This window comes from Heterodontus francisci, unplaced genomic scaffold, assembly GCF_036365525.1.
Source record: "Heterodontus francisci isolate sHetFra1 unplaced genomic scaffold, sHetFra1.hap1 HAP1_SCAFFOLD_188, whole genome shotgun sequence".
Classification (NCBI taxonomy): domain Eukaryota; kingdom Metazoa; phylum Chordata; class Chondrichthyes; order Heterodontiformes; family Heterodontidae; genus Heterodontus; species Heterodontus francisci.
The window spans coordinates 1,255,958-1,276,342 of record NW_027140635.1 but is presented as its reverse complement, the minus strand read 5'-3'; the positions used below and the strand labels follow the sequence as shown (position 1 = coordinate 1,276,342).

General features: G+C 49.7%; 1 protein-coding gene across 1 annotated transcript in view; it reads right to left on the bottom strand.

Moving 5' to 3' along the window:
- The window catches only part of LOC137360363 (NACHT, LRR and PYD domains-containing protein 3-like), a 212,729-nt gene that overhangs the window by 88,993 nt on the left and 103,351 nt on the right, over nt 1-20,385 (bottom strand). The window contains exon 2 of the mRNA XM_068025826.1: nt 11,192-11,284. Within this exon, the coding sequence (XP_067881927.1) occupies nt 11,192-11,284 (93 nt within the window). The remainder of the gene's footprint in view (nt 1-11,191; nt 11,285-20,385) is intronic.

Below are 20,385 nucleotides of genomic sequence, written 5' to 3'. Positions count from 1 at the left end.
TATTGGGGTTTCATAGTGAATCAGGGTCCTGCCAGGAGTGTATGGGGTTTTCAAAGTGTATCAGGATCCTGCCAGGTGTGTATGGGGTTTTCACAGTGTATCAGGACCCTGCCAGGTGCGTATGGGGTTTACACAGTGTAACAGGATCCTGCCAGGTGAGTATGGGGTTTTACAGTGTATCAGGATCCTGCCAAATGTGAACGGGGTTTCACAGTGCATCAGGATCCTGCCAGGTGTGAATGGAGCTTTCACAGTGTATCAGGTTCTGCCAGGTGTGTATGGCGGTTTCACAGTTTATCAGGATCCTGCCAGGTTTGTATGGGGTTTTCACAGTGTATCAGGATCCTGCCAGGTGTGTATGGGATTTTCACAGTTTCTCAGGATCCTGCCAGGTGTGTATGGGGGTTTCATAGTTTATCAGGATCCTGCCAGGTGTGGATGGGGGTTTCACAGTGGATCAGGATCCTGCCAGGTGTGGATGGGGGTTTCACAGTTTATCAGGATCCTGCCAGGTGTGTATGGGGGTTTCATAGTGAATCAGGATCCTGCCAGGTGTGTATGGGGTTTTCACAGTGTATCAGGATCCTGCCAGGTGAGTATGGGGTTTCACAGTTTATCAGGATCCTGCCAAATGTGAACGGGGTTTCACAGTGTATCAGGATCCTGCCAGGTGTGTATGGGATTTTCACAGTTTCTAAGCATCCTGCCAGGTGTGTATGGGGGTTTCATAGTTTATCAGGATCCTGCCAGGTGTGGATGGGGGTTTCACAGTTTATCAGGATCCTGCCAGGTGTGTATGGGGGTTTCATAGTTTATCAGGATCCTGCCAGGTGTGGATGGGGGTTTCACAGTTTATCAGGATCCTGCCAGGAGTGTATGGGGTTTTCAAAGTGTATCAGGATCCTGCCAGGTGTGTATGGGGTTTCACAGTGTATCAGGACCCTGCCAGGTGTGTATGGGGTTTACACAGTGTATCAGGATCCTGCCAGGTGTGTCTGGGGTTTTCACAGTGTATCAGGACCCTGCCAGGTGTGTATGGGGTTTTCACAGTGTATCAGGATCCTGCCAGGTGTGTATGGGATTTTCACAGTTTATCAGGATCCTGCCAGGTGTGTATTGGGGTTTCATAGTGAATCAGGGTCCTGCCAGGAGTGTATGGGGTTTTCAAAGTGTATCAGGATCCTGCCAGGTGTGTATGGGGTTTTCACAGTGTATCAGGATCCTGCCTGGTGTCAATGGGGTTTCACAGTCTATCAGGATCCCGCCAGATGTGTATGGGGTTTCACAGTTTATCAGGATCCTGCCAGGTGAGTATGGGGTTTTCACAGTGTATCAGGATCCTGCCAGGTGTGTATGGGTGTTTCATAGTTTATCAGGATCCTGCCAGGTGTGTATGGCGGTTTCACAGTTTATCAGGATCCTGCCAGCTGTGTATGGGGTTTTCACTGTATGTCAGGACCCTGCCAGATGTGTATGGGGGTTTCACAGTTTATCAGGAATCTGCCAGGTGTGTATGGGATTTTCACAGTTTATCAGGATCCTGCCAGGTGTGTATGGGGGTTTCACAGTTTATCAGGATCCTGCCAGGTGTGTATGGGGTTTTCACAGTGTATCAGGATCCTGCCAGGTGTGTATGGCGGTTTCATAGTTTATCAGGATCCTGCCTGGTGTGTATGGGGGTTTCACAGTTTATCAGGATCCTGCCAGGTGTTTATGGGGGTTTCATAGATTATCAGGATCCTGCCAGGTGTGGAAGGGGTTTTCACAGTGGATCAGGATCCTGTCAGGTGTGAATGGGGTTTTCACAGTGTATCAGGATCTGCCAGGTGTGTATGGCGGTTTCATAGTTTATCAGGATCCTGCCAGGTGTGTATGGGGTTTTCACGGTGGATCAGGATCCTGCCAGGTGTGTATGGGGTTTTCACAGTGTATCAGTATCCTGCCAGATGAGTATGGGGTTTCAAAGTTTATCAGGATCATGCCAGGTGTGGATGGGGGTTTCACAGTGGATCAGGATCCTGCCAGGTGTGAGTAGGATGTCACAGTCTATCAGGATCCTGCCAGGTGTGTATGTGGGTTTCACAGTTTATCAGGATCCTGCCTGGTGTGTATGGGGGTTTCACAGTGTATCAGAATCCTGCCAGGTGTGTATGGGGGTTTCACAGTTTATCACGATCCTGCCAGGTGTGAATGGGGTTTCACAGTCTATCCAGATCCTGCCAGATGTGTATGGGATTTCACAGTTTATCAGAATCCTGCCAGTTGTGTATGGGGGTTTCACAGTTTATCAGGATCCTGCCAGGTGTGTATGGGGTTTTCACAGTGTATCAGGATCCTGCCAGGAGTGTATGGGATTTTCACAGTTTCTCAGGATCCTGCCAGGTGTGCATGGGGGTTTCATAGTTTATCAGGATCCTGCCAGGTGTGGATGGGGGTTTCACAGTGGATCAGGATCCTGCCAGGTGTGAGTAGGATGTCACAGTCTATCAGGATCCTGCCAGGTGTGTATGTGGGTTTCACAGTTTATCAGGATCCTGCCAGTTGTGTTTGGGGGTTTCACAGTTTATCAGGATCCTGCCTGGTGTGTATGGGATTTTCACAGTTTCTCAGGATCCTGCCAGGTGTGCATGGGGGTTTCATAGTTTATCAGGATCCTGCCAGGTGTGGATGGGGGTTTCACAGTGGATCAGGATCCTGCCAGGTGTGTATGGGCTTTTCACAGTTTATCAGGATCCTGCCAGGTGTGTATGTGGGTTTCACAGTTTATCAGAATCCTGCCAGGTGTGCTTGGGGGTTTCACAGTTTATCAGGATCCTGCCAGGTGTGAGTAGGATGTCACAGTCTATCAGGATCCTGCCAGATGTGTATGGGGTTTCACAGTTTATCAGGATCCTGCCAGTTGTGTTTGGGGGTTTCACAGTTTATCAGGATCCTTCCAGGTGTGTATGGGGTTTTCACAGTGTATCAGGATCCTGCCAGGTGTGTATGGGATTTTCACAGCTTCTCAGGATCCTGCCAGGTGTGTATGGGGGTTTCATAGTTTATCAGGATCCTGCCAGGTGTGTATGGGATTTTCACAGTTTATCAGGATCCTGCCAGGTGTGTATGGGGTTTTCACAGTGTATCATGACCCTGCCAGGTGTGTATGGGGGTTTCATAGTGAATCAGGATCCTGCCAGGTGTGTATGGGGTTTTCACAGTGTATCAGGATCCTGCCAGATGTGTATGGGGTTTTCACAGTGTATCATGACCCTGCCAGGTGTGTATGGGGTTTACACAGTGTAACAGGATCCTGCCAGGTGAGTATGGGGTTTCACAGTGTATCAGGATCCTGCCAAATGTGAACGGGGTTTCACAGTGCATCAGGATCCTGCCAGGTGTGAATGGGGTTTTCACAGTGTATCAGGATCTGCCAGGTGTGTATGGCGGTTTCATAGTTTATCAGGATCCTGCCAGGTGTGTATGGGGTTTTCACGGTGGATCAGGATCCTGCCAGGTGTGTCTGGGGTTTTCACAGTGTATCAGGATCCTGAAAGATGAGTATGGGGTTTCAAATTTTATCAGGATCCTGCCAGGTGTGTATGGGGGTTTCATAGTTTATCAGGATCATGCCAGGTGTGTAAGGGGTTTTCACAGTGTATCAGAATCCTGTCAGGTTTCTATGGGGGTTTCACAGTTTATCAGGATCCTGCCTGGTGTGTATGGGGGTTTCACAGTTTATCAGGATCCTGCCAGGTGTGAATGGGGTTTCACAGTCTATCCAGATCCTGCCAGATGTGTATGGGGGTTTCACAGTATATCAGAATCCTGCCAGTTGTGTATGGGGGTTTCACAGTTTATCAGGATCCTGCCAGGTGTGAATGGGGTTTCACAGTCTATCCAGATCCTGCCAGATGTGTATGGGATTTTCACAGTTTCTAAGCATCCTGCCAGGTGTGTATGGGGGTTTCATAGTTTATCAGGATCCTGCCAGGTGTGGATGGGGGTTTCACAGTTTATCAGGATCCTGCCAGGTGTGTATGGGGGTTTCATAGTTTATCAGGATCCTGCCAGGTGTGGATGGGGGTTTCACAGTTTATCAGGATCCTGCCAGGAGTGTATGGGGTTTTCAAAGTGTATCAGGATCCTGCCAGGTGTGTATGGGGTTTTCACAGTGTATCAGGATCCTGCCAGGTGTGTATGGGGTTTACACAGTGTATCAGGATCCTGCCAGGTGTGTCTGGGGTTTTCACAGTGTATCAGGACCCTGCCAGGTGTGTATGGGGTTTTCACAGTGTATCAGGATCCTGCCAGGTGTGTATGGGATTTTCACAGTTTATCAGGATCCTGCCAGGTGTGTATTGGGGTTTCATAGTGAATCAGGGTCCTGCCAGGAGTGTATGGGGTTTTCAAAGTGTATCAGGATCCTGCCAGGTGTGTATGGGGTTTTCACAGTGTATCAGGACCCTGCCAGGTGCGTATGGGGTTTACACAGTGTAACAGGATCCTGCCAGGTGAGTATGGGGTTTTACAGTGTATCAGGATCCTGCCAAATGTGAACGGGGTTTCACAGTGCATCAGGATCCTGCCAGGTGTGAATGGAGCTTTCACAGTGTATCAGGTTCTGCCAGGTGTGTATGGCGGTTTCACAGTTTATCAGGATCCTGCCAGGTTTGTATGGGGTTTTCACAGTGTATCAGGATCCTGCCAGGTGTGTATGGGATTTTCACAGTTTCTCAGGATCCTGCCAGGTGTGTATGGGGGTTTCATAGTTTATCAGGATCCTGCCAGGTGTGGATGGGGGTTTCACAGTGGATCAGGATCCTGCCAGGTGTGGATGGGGGTTTCACAGTTTATCAGGATCCTGCCAGGTGTGTATGGGGGTTTCATAGTGAATCAGGATCCTGCCAGGTGTGTATGGGGTTTTCACAGTGTATCAGGATCCTGCCAGGTGAGTATGGGGTTTCACAGTTTATCAGGATCCTGCCAAATGTGAACGGGGTTTCACAGTGTATCAGGATCCTGCCAGGTGTGTATGGGATTTTCACAGTTTCTAAGCATCCTGCCAGGTGTGTATGGGGGTTTCATAGTTTATCAGGATCCTGCCAGGTGTGGATGGGGGTTTCACAGTTTATCAGGATCCTGCCAGGTGTGTATGGGGGTTTCATAGTTTATCAGGATCCTGCCAGGTGTGGATGGGGGTTTCACAGTTTATCAGGATCCTGCCAGGAGTGTATGGGGTTTTCAAAGTGTATCAGGATCCTGCCAGGTGTGTATGGGGTTTCACAGTGTATCAGGACCCTGCCAGGTGTGTATGGGGTTTACACAGTGTATCAGGATCCTGCCAGGTGTGTCTGGGGTTTTCACAGTGTATCAGGACCCTGCCAGGTGTGTATGGGGTTTTCACAGTGTATCAGGATCCTGCCAGGTGTGTATGGGATTTTCACAGTTTATCAGGATCCTGCCAGGTGTGTATTGGGGTTTCATAGTGAATCAGGGTCCTGCCAGGAGTGTATGGGGTTTTCAAAGTGTATCAGGATCCTGCCAGGTGTGTATGGGGTTTTCACAGTGTATCAGGACCCTGCCAGGTGTGTATGGGGTTTACACAGTGTAACAGGATCCTGCCAGGTGAGTATGGGGTTTTACAGTGTATCAGGATCCTGCCAAATGTGAACGGGGTTTCACAGTGCATCAGGATCCTGCCAGGTTTGTATGGGGTTTTCACAGTGTATCAGGATCCTGCCAGGTGTGTATGGGATTTTCACAGTTTCTCAGGATCCTGCCAGGTGTGTATGGGGGTTTCATAGTTTATCAGGATCCTGCCAGGTGTGTATGGGATTTTCACAGTTTATCAGGATCCTGCCAGGTGTGTATAGGGGTTTCATAGTTTATCAGGATCCTGCCAGGTGTGGATGGGAGTTTCACAGTGGATCAGGATCCTGCCAGGTGTGGATGGGGGTTTCACAGTTTATCAGGATCCTGCCAGGTGTGTATGGGGGTTTCATAGTGAATCAGGATCCTGCCAGGTGTGTATGGGGTTTTCACAGTGTATCAGGATCCTGCCAGGTGTGTATGGGGTTTTCACAGTGTATCAGGATCCTGCCAGGTGAGTATGGGGTTTCACAGTTTATCAGGATCCTGCCAAATGTGAACGGGGTTTCACAGTGCATCAGGATCCTGCCAGGTGTGAATAGGGTTTTCACAGCGGATCAGGATCCTTCCAGGTGTGTATGGGGTTTTCCCAGTGGATCAGGATCCTGCCAGATGTGTTTGGGGGTTTCACAGTGTATCAGGATCCTGCCAAATGTGAACGGGGTTTCGCAGTGCATCAGGATCCTGCCAGGTGTGAATGGGGATTTCACAGTGTATCAGGATCCTGCCAGGTGTGTATGGGGGTTTCCCAGTGGATCAGGATCCTGCCAGGTGTGTATGGGGTTTCACAGTGTATCAGGATCATGCCAGATGTGTATGGGGTTTCCACAGTGTATTAGGAACCGGCCAGGCCTGTATGGGGGTTTCACAGTATAACAGGATCTGCCAGTTGTGTAGGGGGTTTCACAGTGTATCAGGATCTGCCAGGTGTTTGTGGGGTTTTCACAGTGTATCAGGATCCTGCCAGGTGTGTACGGGTTTTCACAGTGTATCAGGACCCTGCCAGGTGTGTATGGGGGTTTCACAGTGTAACAGGATCCAGCAAGGTGTGTATGGGGGTTTCACAGTGTAACAGGATCTGCCAGGTGTGTATGGGGTTTTCATAGTGGATCAGGATCATGCCAGGTGTGTATGGGGTTTTCACAGAGTATCAGGATCCTGCCAGGTGTGTATGGGGTTTTCACAGAGTATCAGGATCTGCCAGGTGTGTATGGGGGTTTCACATTGTATCAGGATCTGCCAGGTTTGTATGGGGGTTTCACAGTGGATCAGGAACCTGTCAGATGTGTCTGGGGTTTTCACAGAGTATCAGGATCTGCCAAGTGTGTATGGGGGTTTCACAGTGGATCAGGATCCTGCCAGGTGTGTATGGGATTTTCACAATGGATCAAGATCCTGCCAGGTGTGTATGGGGTTTTCACAGTGTATCAGGATCCTGCCAGGTGTTTATGGGGATTTCACAGTGGATCAGGATCCTGTCAGGTGTGTATGGGGTTTTCACAGTGTATCAGGATCCTGCCAGGTGTTTATGGGGTTTTCACAGTGTATCAGGATCCTGCCAGGTGTGTATGGGGTTTTCACAGTGGATCAGGATCTGCCAGGTGTGGATGGGGTATTCACAGTGGATCAGGATCCTGCCAGGTGTGTATGGGGTTTTCACAGTGGATCAGGATCCTGCCAGGTGTATATGGGGTTTTCACAATGTATCAGGATCCTGCCGGTTGTGTACGGGGTGTTCTCAGTGTATCAGGATCCTGCCAGGTGTGTATGGGGTTTCACAGTGTGTCAGGATCCTGCCAGGTGTGTGTGGGGTTTTCACAATGTATCAGGATCCTGCCAGGTGTGTATGGGATTTCACAGTGTATCAGGATCCTGCCGGGTGTGTATGAGGTTTTCACAGTTTCTCAGGATCCTGCCAGATGTGTATGGGGTTTTCACAGTGTCTCAGGATCCTGCCGGGTGTGTACGGGGTTTCACAGTGCATCAGGATCCTGCCAGGTGTGTACGGGGTTTCACAGTGCATCAGGATCCTGCCAGGTGTGAATGGGGTTTTCACAGTGTATCAGGATCCTTCCAGGTGTGTATGGGGGTTTCCCAGTGTATCAGGATCCTGCCAGATGTGTATGGGGTTTCCACAGTGTATCAGGATCCGGCCAGGCCTGTATGGGGGTTTCACAGTTTTACATAATCTGCCAGTTGTGTCGGTGGTTTCACAGTGGATCAGGATCCTGCCAGGTGTGTATGGGGTTTGCACAGTGTATCAGGATCTGCCAGGTGTTTATGGGGTTTTCACAGTGGATCAGGATCCTGCCAGGTGTTTATGGGGTTTTCACAGTGGATCAGTATCCTGCCAGGTGTGTATGGGGTTTTCACAGAGTATAAGCATCCGCCAGGTGTGTATGGGGGTTTCACAGTGGATCAGGATCCAGCCAGGTGTGTATGGGTTTTCACAGTGTATCAGGAACCTGCCAGGTGTGTATGGGGTTTCAGAGTTTATCAGGATCCTGCCAGGTGTGTATGGGGCTTTCACAGTGTATCAGGATCCTGCCAGGTGTGTATGGGGTTTCACAGTGTATCAGGATTCTGCCAGGTGTGTATGGGGGTTTCACAGTGGATCAGGATCCTGCCAGGTGTGTATGGGGTTTCACAGTGGATCAGTATCCTGCCGGGTGTGTATGGGGTTTTCACAGTGTATCAGGATCCTGCCAGGTGTGTATGGGGTTTTCACAGTGGATCAGGATCCTGCCAGGTGTGTATGGGTTTTCACAGTGTATCAGGATCCTGCCGGGTGTGTATGGGGTTTTCACAATGGATCAAGATCCTGCCAGGTGTGTATGGGGTTTTCACAGTGTATCAGGATCCTGCCAGGTGTTTATGGGGATTTCACAGTGGATCAGGATCCTGCCAGGTGTGTATGGGGTTTTCACAGTGTATCAGGATCATGCCAGGTGTGTATGGGGTTTTCACAGTGGATCAGGATCTGCCAGGTGTGTATGGGGTTTTCATAGTGGATCAGGATCCTGCCAGGTGTGTACGGGGGTTTCACAGTGGATCAGTATCCTGCCGGGTGTGTATGGGGTTTCACAGTGGATCAGTATCCTGCCGGGTGTGTATGGGGTTTTCACAGTGTATCAGGATCCTGCCAGGTGTGTATGGGGTTTTCACAGTGGATCAGGATCCTGCCAGGTGTGTATGGGGTTTTCACAGTGTCTCAGGATCCTGCCAGGTGTGTATGGGGTTTTCACAGTGTCTCAGGATCCTGCCAGGTGTGTATGGGGTTTCACAGTGGATCAGTATCCTGCCGGGTATGTATGGGGTTTTCACAGTGTATCAGGATCCTGCCAGGTGTGTATGGGGTTTTCACAGTGGATCAGGATCCTGCCAGGTGTGTATGGGGTTTCACAGTGTATCAGGATCCTGCCGGGTGTGTATGGGGTTTTCACAGTGGATCAGGATCCTGCCAGGTGTGTATGGGGTTTTCACAGTGTATCAGGATCATGCCAGGTGTGTATGGGGTTTTCACAGTGGATCAGGATCTGCCAGGTGTGTATGGGGTTTCACAGTGGATCAGGATCCTGCCAGGTGTGTATGGGGTTTTCACAGTGTATCAGGATCCTGCCAGGTGTGTATGGGGTTTTCACAGTGGATCAGGATCCTGCCAGGTGTGTATGGGGTTTTCACAGTGTATCAGGATCATGCCAGGTGTGTATGGGGTTTCCACAGTGGATCAGGATCTGCCAGGTGTGTATGGGGTTTTCACAGTGTATCAGGATCCTGCCAGGTGTGTATGGGGTTTTTCAGTGTATCAGGATCATGCCAGGTGTGTATGGGGTTTTCACAGTGGATCAGGATCTGCCAGGTGTGTATGGGGTTTTCACAGTGGATCAGGATCTGCCAGGTGTGTATGGGGTTTCCACAATGTATCAGGATCTGCCAGGTGCGTATGGGGGTTTCACAGTGTATCAGGATCTGCCGGGTGTGTATGGGGGTTTCACAGTGGATCAGGATCCTGCCAGGTGTGTATGGGGTTTTTCAGTGTATCAGGATCATGCCAGGTGTGTATGGGGTTTTCACAGTGGATCAGGATCTGCCAGGTGTGTATGGGGTTTTCACAGTGGATCAGGATCCTGCCAGGTGTGTATGGGGTTTCCACAATGTATCAGGATCTGCCAGGTGCGTATGGGGGTTTCACAGTGTATCAGGATCTGCCGGGTGTGTATGGGGGTTTCACAGTGGATCAGGATCCTGCCAGGTGTGTATGGGGTTTCCACAATGTATCAGGATCCTGCCAGGTGTGTATGGGGTTTCCACAATGTATCAGGATCTGCCAGGTGTGTATGGGGGTTTCACAGTGTATCAGGATCTGCCGGGTGTGTATGGGGGTTTCACAGTGGATCAGGATCCTGCCAGGTGTGTATGGGGTTTTTCAGTGTATCAGGATCATGCCAGGTGTGTATGGGGTTTTCACAGTGGATCAGGATCTGCCAGGTGTGTATGGGGTTTTCACAGTGGATCAGGATCTGCCAGGTGTGTATGGGGTTTCCACAATGTATCAGGATCTGCCAGGTGCGTATGGGGGTTTCACAGTGTATCAGGATCCTGCCAGGTGTGTATGGGGTTTTCACAGTGTATCAGGATCTGCCAGGTGTCTATGGGGGTTTCACAGTGTATCAGGATCTGCCAGGTGTGTATGGGGTTTCCACAATGTATCAGGATCCTGCCAGGTGTGTATGGGGGTTTCACAGTGGATCAGGATCTGCCAGGTGTGTATGGGGTTTTCACAGTGTATCAGGATCTGCCAGGTGTGTATGGGGGTTTCACAGTGGATCAGGATCCTGCCAGGTGTGTATGGGGGTTTCACAGTTTATCAGGATCCTGCCAGGTGTGTATGGGGTTTCAGAGTGGATCAGGATCCTGCCAGGTGTGTATGGGGTTTTCACAGTGTATCAGGATCTGCCGGGTGTGTATGGGGGTTTCACAGTGGATCAGGATCCTGCCAGGTGTGTATGGGGTTTCCACAATGTATCAGGATCCTGCCAGGTGTGTATGGGGTTTTTCAGTGTATCAGGATCCTGCCAGGTGTGTATGGGGTTTCAGAGTGGATCTGAACATTGATCTTACTGACTGTTACTTTCATCAACAGCCTCTTCCCTCTGGCACCAGCAACTCAACATCCCATTCAGGGCCTGCTCAGGGCAACAGAGGATATTTTCTGTTCCACCGAATACACAATATCTCACCATGATCTCTCACCTATTCCTGTGCCTCACCTGTTTCTCATCCTGTCCAGCGTTGGGTGGCTTCCTGCTCTTTGCGGTCACACTGTTGCTCAGAAACATATTCTTCACTGAATGACTGTCTCTACCCAGTTTAAAGTCCCCAATACCAGATATCTATTGCTCTGTTCTGGTGCTCAGGGGTTCCCTCCAGCTGTGTGATGCCCCTCTTCCTATTAAACCCCTGTACTGTGTGCTCTGCTTGTATGAGCTGAAGATTCTTCAAGGAGCGTAGGACCATTTGTCAGGGCAGAGTTTGTATTTGAAGAGATTTGTGAACTTACCTGTGCTCAATCTCATTCTTGAAGGTGTTCGATCTGCTCCTCCGCTTGGACCTTCGGTCATGGTGGTGACAGGCGTTCCCAGATCCTGACGTTCTGTAATAAATACAATATTAATAAGAGGGTGGAACGGTAATATTAGAAGGAGACCGTTGCCTTGTTAAATATGGTATCAGTCCTTCGCCCTCCATCAGTACAGCAGCTGTTAGTTCTGAGGCCAAGCCTTTCCCAGGTATTATGATCAACTCTCCACATCAGAGGCTGCTCAGTGAAATCTAGTGAACCTGCTGATCTCTGGAACCCATTTGCAGACAGGATCCCATTGGCCGAGACTCCGCACTGGGAGCATTCATTGATGAGATTTATTATCATCTGTGAGGTAGAGAATATTCTGCAGGGAAATATGGACCTGGTCATGATAAAGTTTGAGACTGGGGAATAAGTAATGGGAAGAAGGAAATTGCAGAGACTTTGAACAAATACTTTGTATCTGTCTTCACAGTGGAACACACTAAAAGCATCCCCTAATAATAGAAAGCACTTACCTTCCAGGAGAGCACGAGGAGGGAGCCGATAAATACAGCCTGAGGATCGTGGCCTCGAGCACTTACCTTCCGGGAGAGCAGCGGGCCTGCGGGAAGAGCACGGAATGGGGAGCCAATAAATAGAGTCTGAGGATTGCGGCCGAGAGAACTTACCTTCCGGGAGAGCAGCGGAGAGGAGTCCAGGCACATCAGAGTTTGAAAACAAAGTGAGCAGTGACGTTGCAGGAAAGCTGCAAGGTGAGCAACTGCTGTGGGAATAACTCGAACTAGTTGGGTTGGGACAGTACTGTTCAGGTGTGTGTGTGTAAATAACTTAATAATAAGGAACATGTGAGTAGCTGCTTCTTTTTTTGAGTTAGGTTTATTTTAACTAGTGAATTGCATTGATTTTTAGTAGGATTTATCAGTTCTCGTAAGGTTTATTAATAATTCTAAGCTGTTATAGTATTAGTAAGGTTTTTTTTTAAGCAATAGTAAAGGGTCAACTTATAAATAAAAGGTATGGCAGGGTTGCTACAACCTCAAGAGTGCACCTCCTGTGCTATGTGGGAGCTCCAGGACGGTTCCCATATCCTGGAGAAACATTTGTGCAGGAAGTGTCGTCAATTGAAGCAGCTTGAGCTCCGGGTTTTGGAACTTGAGCAGCAGCTAGCGACACTGCAGTGTATTCATGAGGATGAGATCTACGTGGATCGCACTTTTATAGATGTGGTCACCCCACAGCTAAGAGTTTGCAGGGAGAGAGGGAATGGGTGACCACCAGACAGTCAAAAAGAATCAGGCAGGTAGTGCAGGAAACCCCTGAGTTCATCTCACTCTCCAACAGGTATTCAGTTCTGAAAACTGAGGAAAGTGATGCTTCACCTGGGGAGTGCAGCCAGAATCAAGTCCATGGCAACATGGGACCATGGGTGGCTCAGCTGCACAGGGGGGTACAGGGAAGACTAGAAGAGCCATAGTGATAGGTGATTCAATAGTCAGGGGAACAGACCAGCGTTTCTGTGGCCGCAAACATGAATCCAGGATGGTGTGTTGCTTCCCTGGTGCTAGGGTCACTGAGCATTCTGAAGGGGGAGGGTGAACAGCCAGCAGTCATGGCCCACATCGGAACCAACGACACAGGTAGAAAGAGGGATGTGGTCCTGCAGTCAGAATTTCGGGAGCTTGGTAAGAAATTAGCAAGCAGGACCTCAAAAGTAGTAAACCCCAGATTACTCCCAGTGCCACGTGCTAGTGAGTATAGAAATAGAAGGATAAGACAGATGAATGCGTGGCTGGAAAGATGGTGCAGAAGGGAGGGCTTCAGATTCCTGGGACAATAGGACCGGCTGTGGGGGGAGATGAGACCTGGACGGGTTGCACCTGAACTGAGTTCCTTACGGGACGTTTTGCCAGTGCTGTTGGGGAGGGTTTAAACTAGTTTGGCAGGGGGATGGGGACCTGAGGGTGGACTCAGTTGGGACAAAATCAGAAATGAAAATGGAAGGTGGAAAATTAACGGATGGGTCTGGAAGACAGAGGAAATGAGGGTTAGAAAATAAAAAAAATTTGGCAGTGCTCAGGGTATCTACTTCAATGCAAGAAGTATAGCAAATAAAGCAGATGAGCTGAGGGCAGAAATAGACATGTGGCAGTATGATATCATAGCTATTACAGAAACATGGCTTAAGGAGGGACAGGAATGGCAGCTGATAGTTACAGGCTTTTCAGATGCGATAGGGAGGGGGATAAGAAAGGAGGAGGAGTGGCATTTTAGGTCCAAGAAACTATTGTGAGGAGGGATAATATGTTGGAAGGTTCATCAAATGAGACCATATGGATTGAGCGAAAGAACAAAAAAGGGGCAATGACACTGCTAGGTGTGTACTATAGACCCCCAGTCAGAGGGAGATAGAAGAGCAGATATGTAGGCAAATCTCTGAGAAGTTCAAGATCAATAGGGCAGTAATAGTAGGCGATTTTAACTCCCCCAATATTAACCGGGATAGTTTTAATGTGAAAGGAATTGAGGGAGCAGAATTCTTTCAGGAGAACTTTTTTGCCCAGTATGTAGTAAGTCCAACAAGAGAGGGCGCAGTTTGAGACTTAGTTTTAGGAAATGAAGATGGGCAGATGGAAGGATTGGCAGTGGGAGAGAGAGCATTTTGGTGATAGTGATCATAATTCAGTCAGTTTTAACATAATTGTGGAAAAGGACAGAGATAGAACAGGAGTTAGAGTTCTCAATTGGGCAAATCCAATTTGACTAAACTGAGGAGTGATTTAGTGAAAGTGGACCGAATCAGATACTTGAAGGTAAATCAGTGTCAGAACAGTGGGAGGCATTCAAAGGGGAGATTCAAGGGGTTCAGGGTAAACATGTTCCTACAAAGAAAAAGGGTGAGGCGGCCAAATCTAGAGCCCTATGGATGGCAAGGAGCCTACAGGGTTAGATAAGGCAGAAAAGGAAAGCTTATGTCCAACACCGAGAACTCAATACTACAGAAAGCCAGCAGGAGGATAGAAAGTGGAGGGGTGAAATCAAAAAGGAAATTAGAAAAGCAAACAGAGGGCATGAAAGAATATTGGCAAGCAGAATCAAGATGAACCCAAAGATGTTTTATCAATACATTAAGAGTAACTAAGGAGAGAGTAGGGCCCATAAAAGACCAAAAAGGTAACCTATGTGTAGGAGTGGAAGATATTGGTATGGTTCTTAATGAATACTTTGCGTCTGTCTTCACAAAACAGGGGGGCGTTGCAGATATTATAGTTAAGGAGGAAGAGTGTGAAGCATTGGATGTGATAAACATAGGGAGAGGGGAAGTATTAATAGGAGTAGCATCCTTGAAAGTTGATAAACCACCAGAGCCAGATGAAATGTATCCTAGACTGTTAAAAGCAGCAAGAAAGGAAATAGCAGAGGGTCTGACCATCATTTTCCAGTCCTCACTGGATACAGGTGTGGTGTTGGAGAATTGCTAACGTTGTACCTCTGTTTAAAAAGGGAGCAAAGGATAGACGGAATAATTACAGGCCAGTCAGTCTAACCTCAGTAGTGGGCAAATTATTGGAATCTATTCCGAGAGACAGGATAAACTGTCACTTAGAAAGGCACAGGTGAATCATGGATAGTCAGCATGGATTTGTTAAGGGAAGATTTTGTTTGACCAACTTGATCAAATGTTTTGAAGAAGTAACAAGGAAGATAGATGGGGGTTATGCAGTTGATGTGGTATACACGGATTTTAGCAAGGCTTTTGACAAGGTCCCACATGGCAGACTGGTTAAAAAAATAAAATCCCATGGGATCCAGGGAAATGCAGCAAGGTGGATACAAAATTGGCTCAATGGCAGGAAACAAAGAGTAATTGTTGACGGGTTTGTTTGTAACTGGACGGCTGTTTCCAGTGACGTTCCACAGGGCTCCGTCCTGGGTCCCCTGCTTTTTGTGGGATATATTATCGATTTGGACGTAAATGTAGGGGGCATGATTAAGAAGTTTGCAGACGACGCAAAGATTGGCTGTGTGGTAGATAGCGAGGAGGATAGCTGTAGGCTACAGGAAGATACTGATGGTCTGGTCAGATGTGCAGAAAAGTGGCAAATGGAATTCAACCTGGAGAAGTGTGAGGTGATGCATTTGGGGAGGTCAAACAAGGCAAAGGAATACATGATTAATGGGAAAATACTGAGAAGTGTAGAGGAAGTGAGGGACCTTGGAGTGAATGTCCACAGATCCCTGAAGGTAGGACAGGTCGGTAAGGTGGTTAAGAAGGCATATGGAATCCTTTCCTTTATTAACTGAGGTCTCGAATACAAGAGCAGGGAGGTTCTGCTGGAACTGTATCACTCATTGGTTGGGCCACAACTTGAATACTGTGTGCAGTTCGGGTCACCTCATTACAGAAATGATGTAATTGCACTAGAGAGGGTGCAGACGATATTTACCAGGATGTTGTCTGGACTGGAAAATACAGCTATGAGGAAAGATTGGATAGGCTGGGGTTGTTCTCCTTGGAACAGAGAAGGCTGAGGGGAGATCAGATTGAAATGTACAAAATTGTGAGGGACCTGAATAGAGTGGAGGTGAAGGGTCTATTCACCTTAGCAGAGAGGTCAGTGATGGGGGGAGGGGGGGGGCATAGATTTAAAGTAATCGGTAGAAAGATTAGAGGTGAGATGAGGAAAAACCTTTTCACCCAGAGGATGGTGATGGTCTGAAAGTCACTGCCTGAAAAGGATAGTTGAGGCAGAGACCCTCAACTCATTCAGAAAGGAGTCTGGATATGTACCTCAAGTGCCGTTAATCTGCAGGGCTATGGACCAAATGCTGGGAGGTGGAATTAGACTGGGTGGATGGTGGGTTGTTTTTGGGGGCCGGCAAAGACATGATGGGCCGAGCGGCCTCTTCCCGGACCTGAAAAACTTCCCCCGCTTCGGTCAGACCAAATCTCTGCATAAATTAACGTCCCTCAGCGAATCCGCTTCACCCATTGGTCAATTGACATCCAATTGGGATACGCGTCGCTCAAAGCCCCGCCCACGAATCCGCTTCACCCATTGGTCAATTGACATCCAATTGGGATACGCGTCCCTCAAAGCCCCGCCCACGAATCCGCAGGTCACGTGGCTCGGACGTTCAAGCGGATGCGGGAGTCTCAGTTAAAAAAAACAGGAGAAAGGGGCGGCGCCAGCGTCAGCGCAACACTCACCCCGCTTACTCAGTCAAGATGGCAGACCTGCCCCGTTAACTCTCTCTCTCTCTCTCTCTCCACAAATGCTGCCGGACCTGCTGAATATTTTCTCTTTATTTTCCTTCGCTCATCGCCGGAGCACGGAAATGAAACAAAACGACTTCCGGCAACAGCCCGGCTCCCGCGCGCAGGCGCACTGCTGCCGCTCATCCGGGCATTTCCAGTGACGTGCCCGTTTCAACTTCGATGGCGCGCGGACTCTGACCAACGTCATAAAGAGTTTGGTTGCCCGGGTTACAGGGGCGGGGGCTCCGGCTGTGACGTCAGCTCAGCTCCAGTATTTTCAACACAAGAGGGAGGGAGGTAGTTCACAGTACAACAGGGGCTGGTCCAGGATAGTAACCCCAGGGAATGGACTGAACTGGGTCAGAATACAGGGGCTGGTCCAGGATAGTAACCCCAGGGAATGGACTGAACTGGATCAGAATACAGGGGCTGGTCCAGGATAGTAACCCCAGGGAATGGACTGAACTGGATCAGAATACAGGGGCTGGTCCAGGATAGTAACCCCAGGGAATGGACTGAACTGGGTCAGAATACAGGGGCTGGTCCAAGATAGTAACCCCAGGGAATGGACTGAACTGGGTCAGAATACAGGGGCTGGTCCAAGATAGTAACCCCAGGGAATGGACTGAACTGGGTCAGAATACAGGGGCTGGTCCAGGATAGTAACCCCAGGGAATGGACTGAACTGGGTCAGAATACAGGGGCTGGTCCAGGATAGTAACCCCAGGGAATGGACTGAACTGGATCAGAATACAGGGGCTGGTCCAGGATAGTAACCCCAGGGAATGGACTGAACTGGATCAGAATACAGGGGCTGGTCCAGGATAGTAACCCCAGGGAATGGACTGAACTGGATCAGAATACAGGGGCTGGTCCAGGATAGTAACCCCAGGGAATGGACTGAACTGGATCAGAATACAGGGGCTGGTCCAGGATAGTAACCCCAGGGAATGGACTGAACTGGATCAGAATACAGGGGCTGGTCCAGGATAGTAACCCCAGGGAATGGACTGAACTGGATCAGAATACAGGGGCTGGTCCAAGATAGTAACCCCAGGGAATGGACTGAACTGGGTCAGAATACAGGGGCTGGTCCAAGATAGTAACCCCAGGGAATGGACTGAACTGGGTGAGAACACAGGGGCTGGTCCAAGATAGTAACCCCAGGGAATGGACTGAACTGGGTCAGAATACAGGGGCTGGTCCAGGATAGTAACCCCAGGGAATGGACTGAACTGGATCAGAATACAGGAGCTGGTCCAGGATAGTAACCCCAGGGAATGGACTGAACTGGGTCAGAATACAGGGGCTGGTCCAAGATAGCAACCCCAGGGAATGGACTGAACTGGATCAGAACACAGGGGCTGGTCCAAGATAGTAACCCCAGGGAATGGACTGAACTGGGTCAGAATACAGGGGCTGGTCCAGGATAGTAACCCCAGGGAATGGACTGAACTGGATCAGAATACAGGGGCTGGTCCAGGATAGTAACCCCAGGGAATGGACTGAACTGGATCAGAATACAGGGGCTGGTCCAGGATAGTAACCCCAGGGAATGGATTGAACTGGATCAGAATACAGGGGCTGGTCCAAGATAGTAACCCCAGGGAATGGACTGAACTGGGTCAGAATACAGGGGCTGGTCCAAGATAGTAACCCCAGGGAATGGACTGAACTGGATCAGAATACAGGGGCTGGTCCAGGATAGTAACCCCAGGGAATGGACTGAACTGGATCAGAACACAGGGGCTGGTCCAGGATAGTAACCCCAGGGAATGGACTGAACTGGGTCAGAACACAGGGGCTGGTCCAGGATAGTAACCCCAGGGAATGGACTGAACTGGATCAGAACACAGGGGCTGGTCCAGGATAGTAACCCCAGGGAATGGACTGAACTGGGTCAGAATACAGGGGCTGGTCCAGGATAGTAACCCCAGGGAATGGACTGAACTGGATCAGAACACAGGGGCTGGTCCAGGATAGTAACCCCAGGGAAGGGAATGGACTGAACTGGGTCAGAATACAGGGGCTGGTCCAGGATAGTAACCCCAGGGAATGGACTGAACTGGGTCAGAACACAGGGGCTGGTCCAGGATAGTAACCCCAGGGAATGGACTGAACTGGGTCAGAATACAGGGGCTGGTCCAAGATAGTAACCCCAGGGAATGGACTGAACTGGGTCAGAATACAGGGGCTGGTCCAAGATAGTAACCCCAGGGAATGGACTGAACTGGGTCAGAATACAGGGGCTGGTCCAAGATAGTAACCCCAGGGAATGGACTGAACTGGGTCAGAATACAGGGGCTGGTCCAGGATAGTAACCCCAGGGAATGGACCGAACTGGATCAGAACACAGGGGCTGGTCCAGGATAGTAACCCCAGGGAATGGACTGAACTGGATCAGAACACAGGGGCTGGTCCAGGATAGTAACCCCAGGGAATGGACTGAACTGGGTCAGAATACAGGGGCTGGTCCAGGATAGTAACCCCAGGGAATGGACTGAACTGGGTCAGAACACAGGGGCTGGTCCAGGATAGTAACCCCAGGGAATGGACTGAACTGGGTCAGAATACAGGGGATGGTCCGGGATAGAAACCCCAGGGAATGGCCCAAACCGGGTAAGAATACAGGGGATGGTCCGGGATAGAAACCCCACGGAATGGACTGAACTGGGTCAGAATACAGGGGCTGGTCCGGGATAGAAACCCCAGGGAATAGACTGAACCAGATCAGAATACAGGGGATGGTCCGGGATAGAAACCCCAGGAAATAGACTGAACCGGGTCAGAATACAGGGGCTGGTACGGGATAGAAACCCCAGGGAATAGACTGAACCGGGTCAGAATACAGGGGCTGGTACTGGATAGAAACCCCAGGGAATGGACTGAACCAGATCAGAATACAGGGGATGGTCCGGGATAGAAACCCCAGGGAATAGACTGAACCAGATCAGAATACAGGGGATGGTCCGGGATAGAAACCCCAGGAAATAGACTGAACCGGGTCAGAATACAGGGGCTGGTACGGGATAGAAACCCCAGGGAATGGACTGAACCAGATCAGAATACAGGGGATGGTCCGGGATAGAAACCCCAGGGAATGGACTGAACCGGGTCAGATTACAGGGGCTGGTCCGGGATAGAAACCCTAGGGAATGGACCAAACCGGGTCAGAATACAGGGGCTGCACCAGGATAGAAACCCCAGGGAATGGACTGAACTGGATCAGAACACAGGGGCTGGTCCAGGATAGTAACCCCAGGGAATGGACTGAACTGGGTCAGAATACAGGGGCTGGTCCAGGATAGTAACCCCAGGGAATGGACTGAACTGGGTCAGAATACAGGGGCTGGTCCGGGATAGAAACCCCAGGGAATGGACTGAACCGGATCAGAATACAGGGGCTGGTCCAGGATAGTAACCCCAGGGAATGGACTGAACTGGGTCAGAATACAGGGGCTGGTCCGGGATAGAAACCCCACGGAATGGACTGAACCGGATCAGAATACAGGGGCTGGTCCAGGATAGTAACCCCAGGGAATGGACCGAACTGGGTCAGAATACTGGGGCTGGTCCGGGATAGAAACCCCAGGGAATGGACCGAACCGGGTAAGAATCCAGTGGATGGTCCGGGATAGAAACTCCAGCGAACGGACCGAACTGGGTCAGAATACAGGGGCTGCACCAGGATAGAAACCCCAGGGAATGGACCGAACCAGGTAAGAATACAGGGGCTGGTCCGGGATAGAAACTCCAGCGAACGGACCGAACCGGGTAAGAATACAGTCTGGGGTACTCAAGGGACTGAAAGCTGACACATGCCCTGGACCAGAGGGCCTGTCCCCTGCTGGATTCAAGGAGCTTGCTGCAGTGATCGTGGACACACAGGTTTTGATCTTCCAGACTTCCA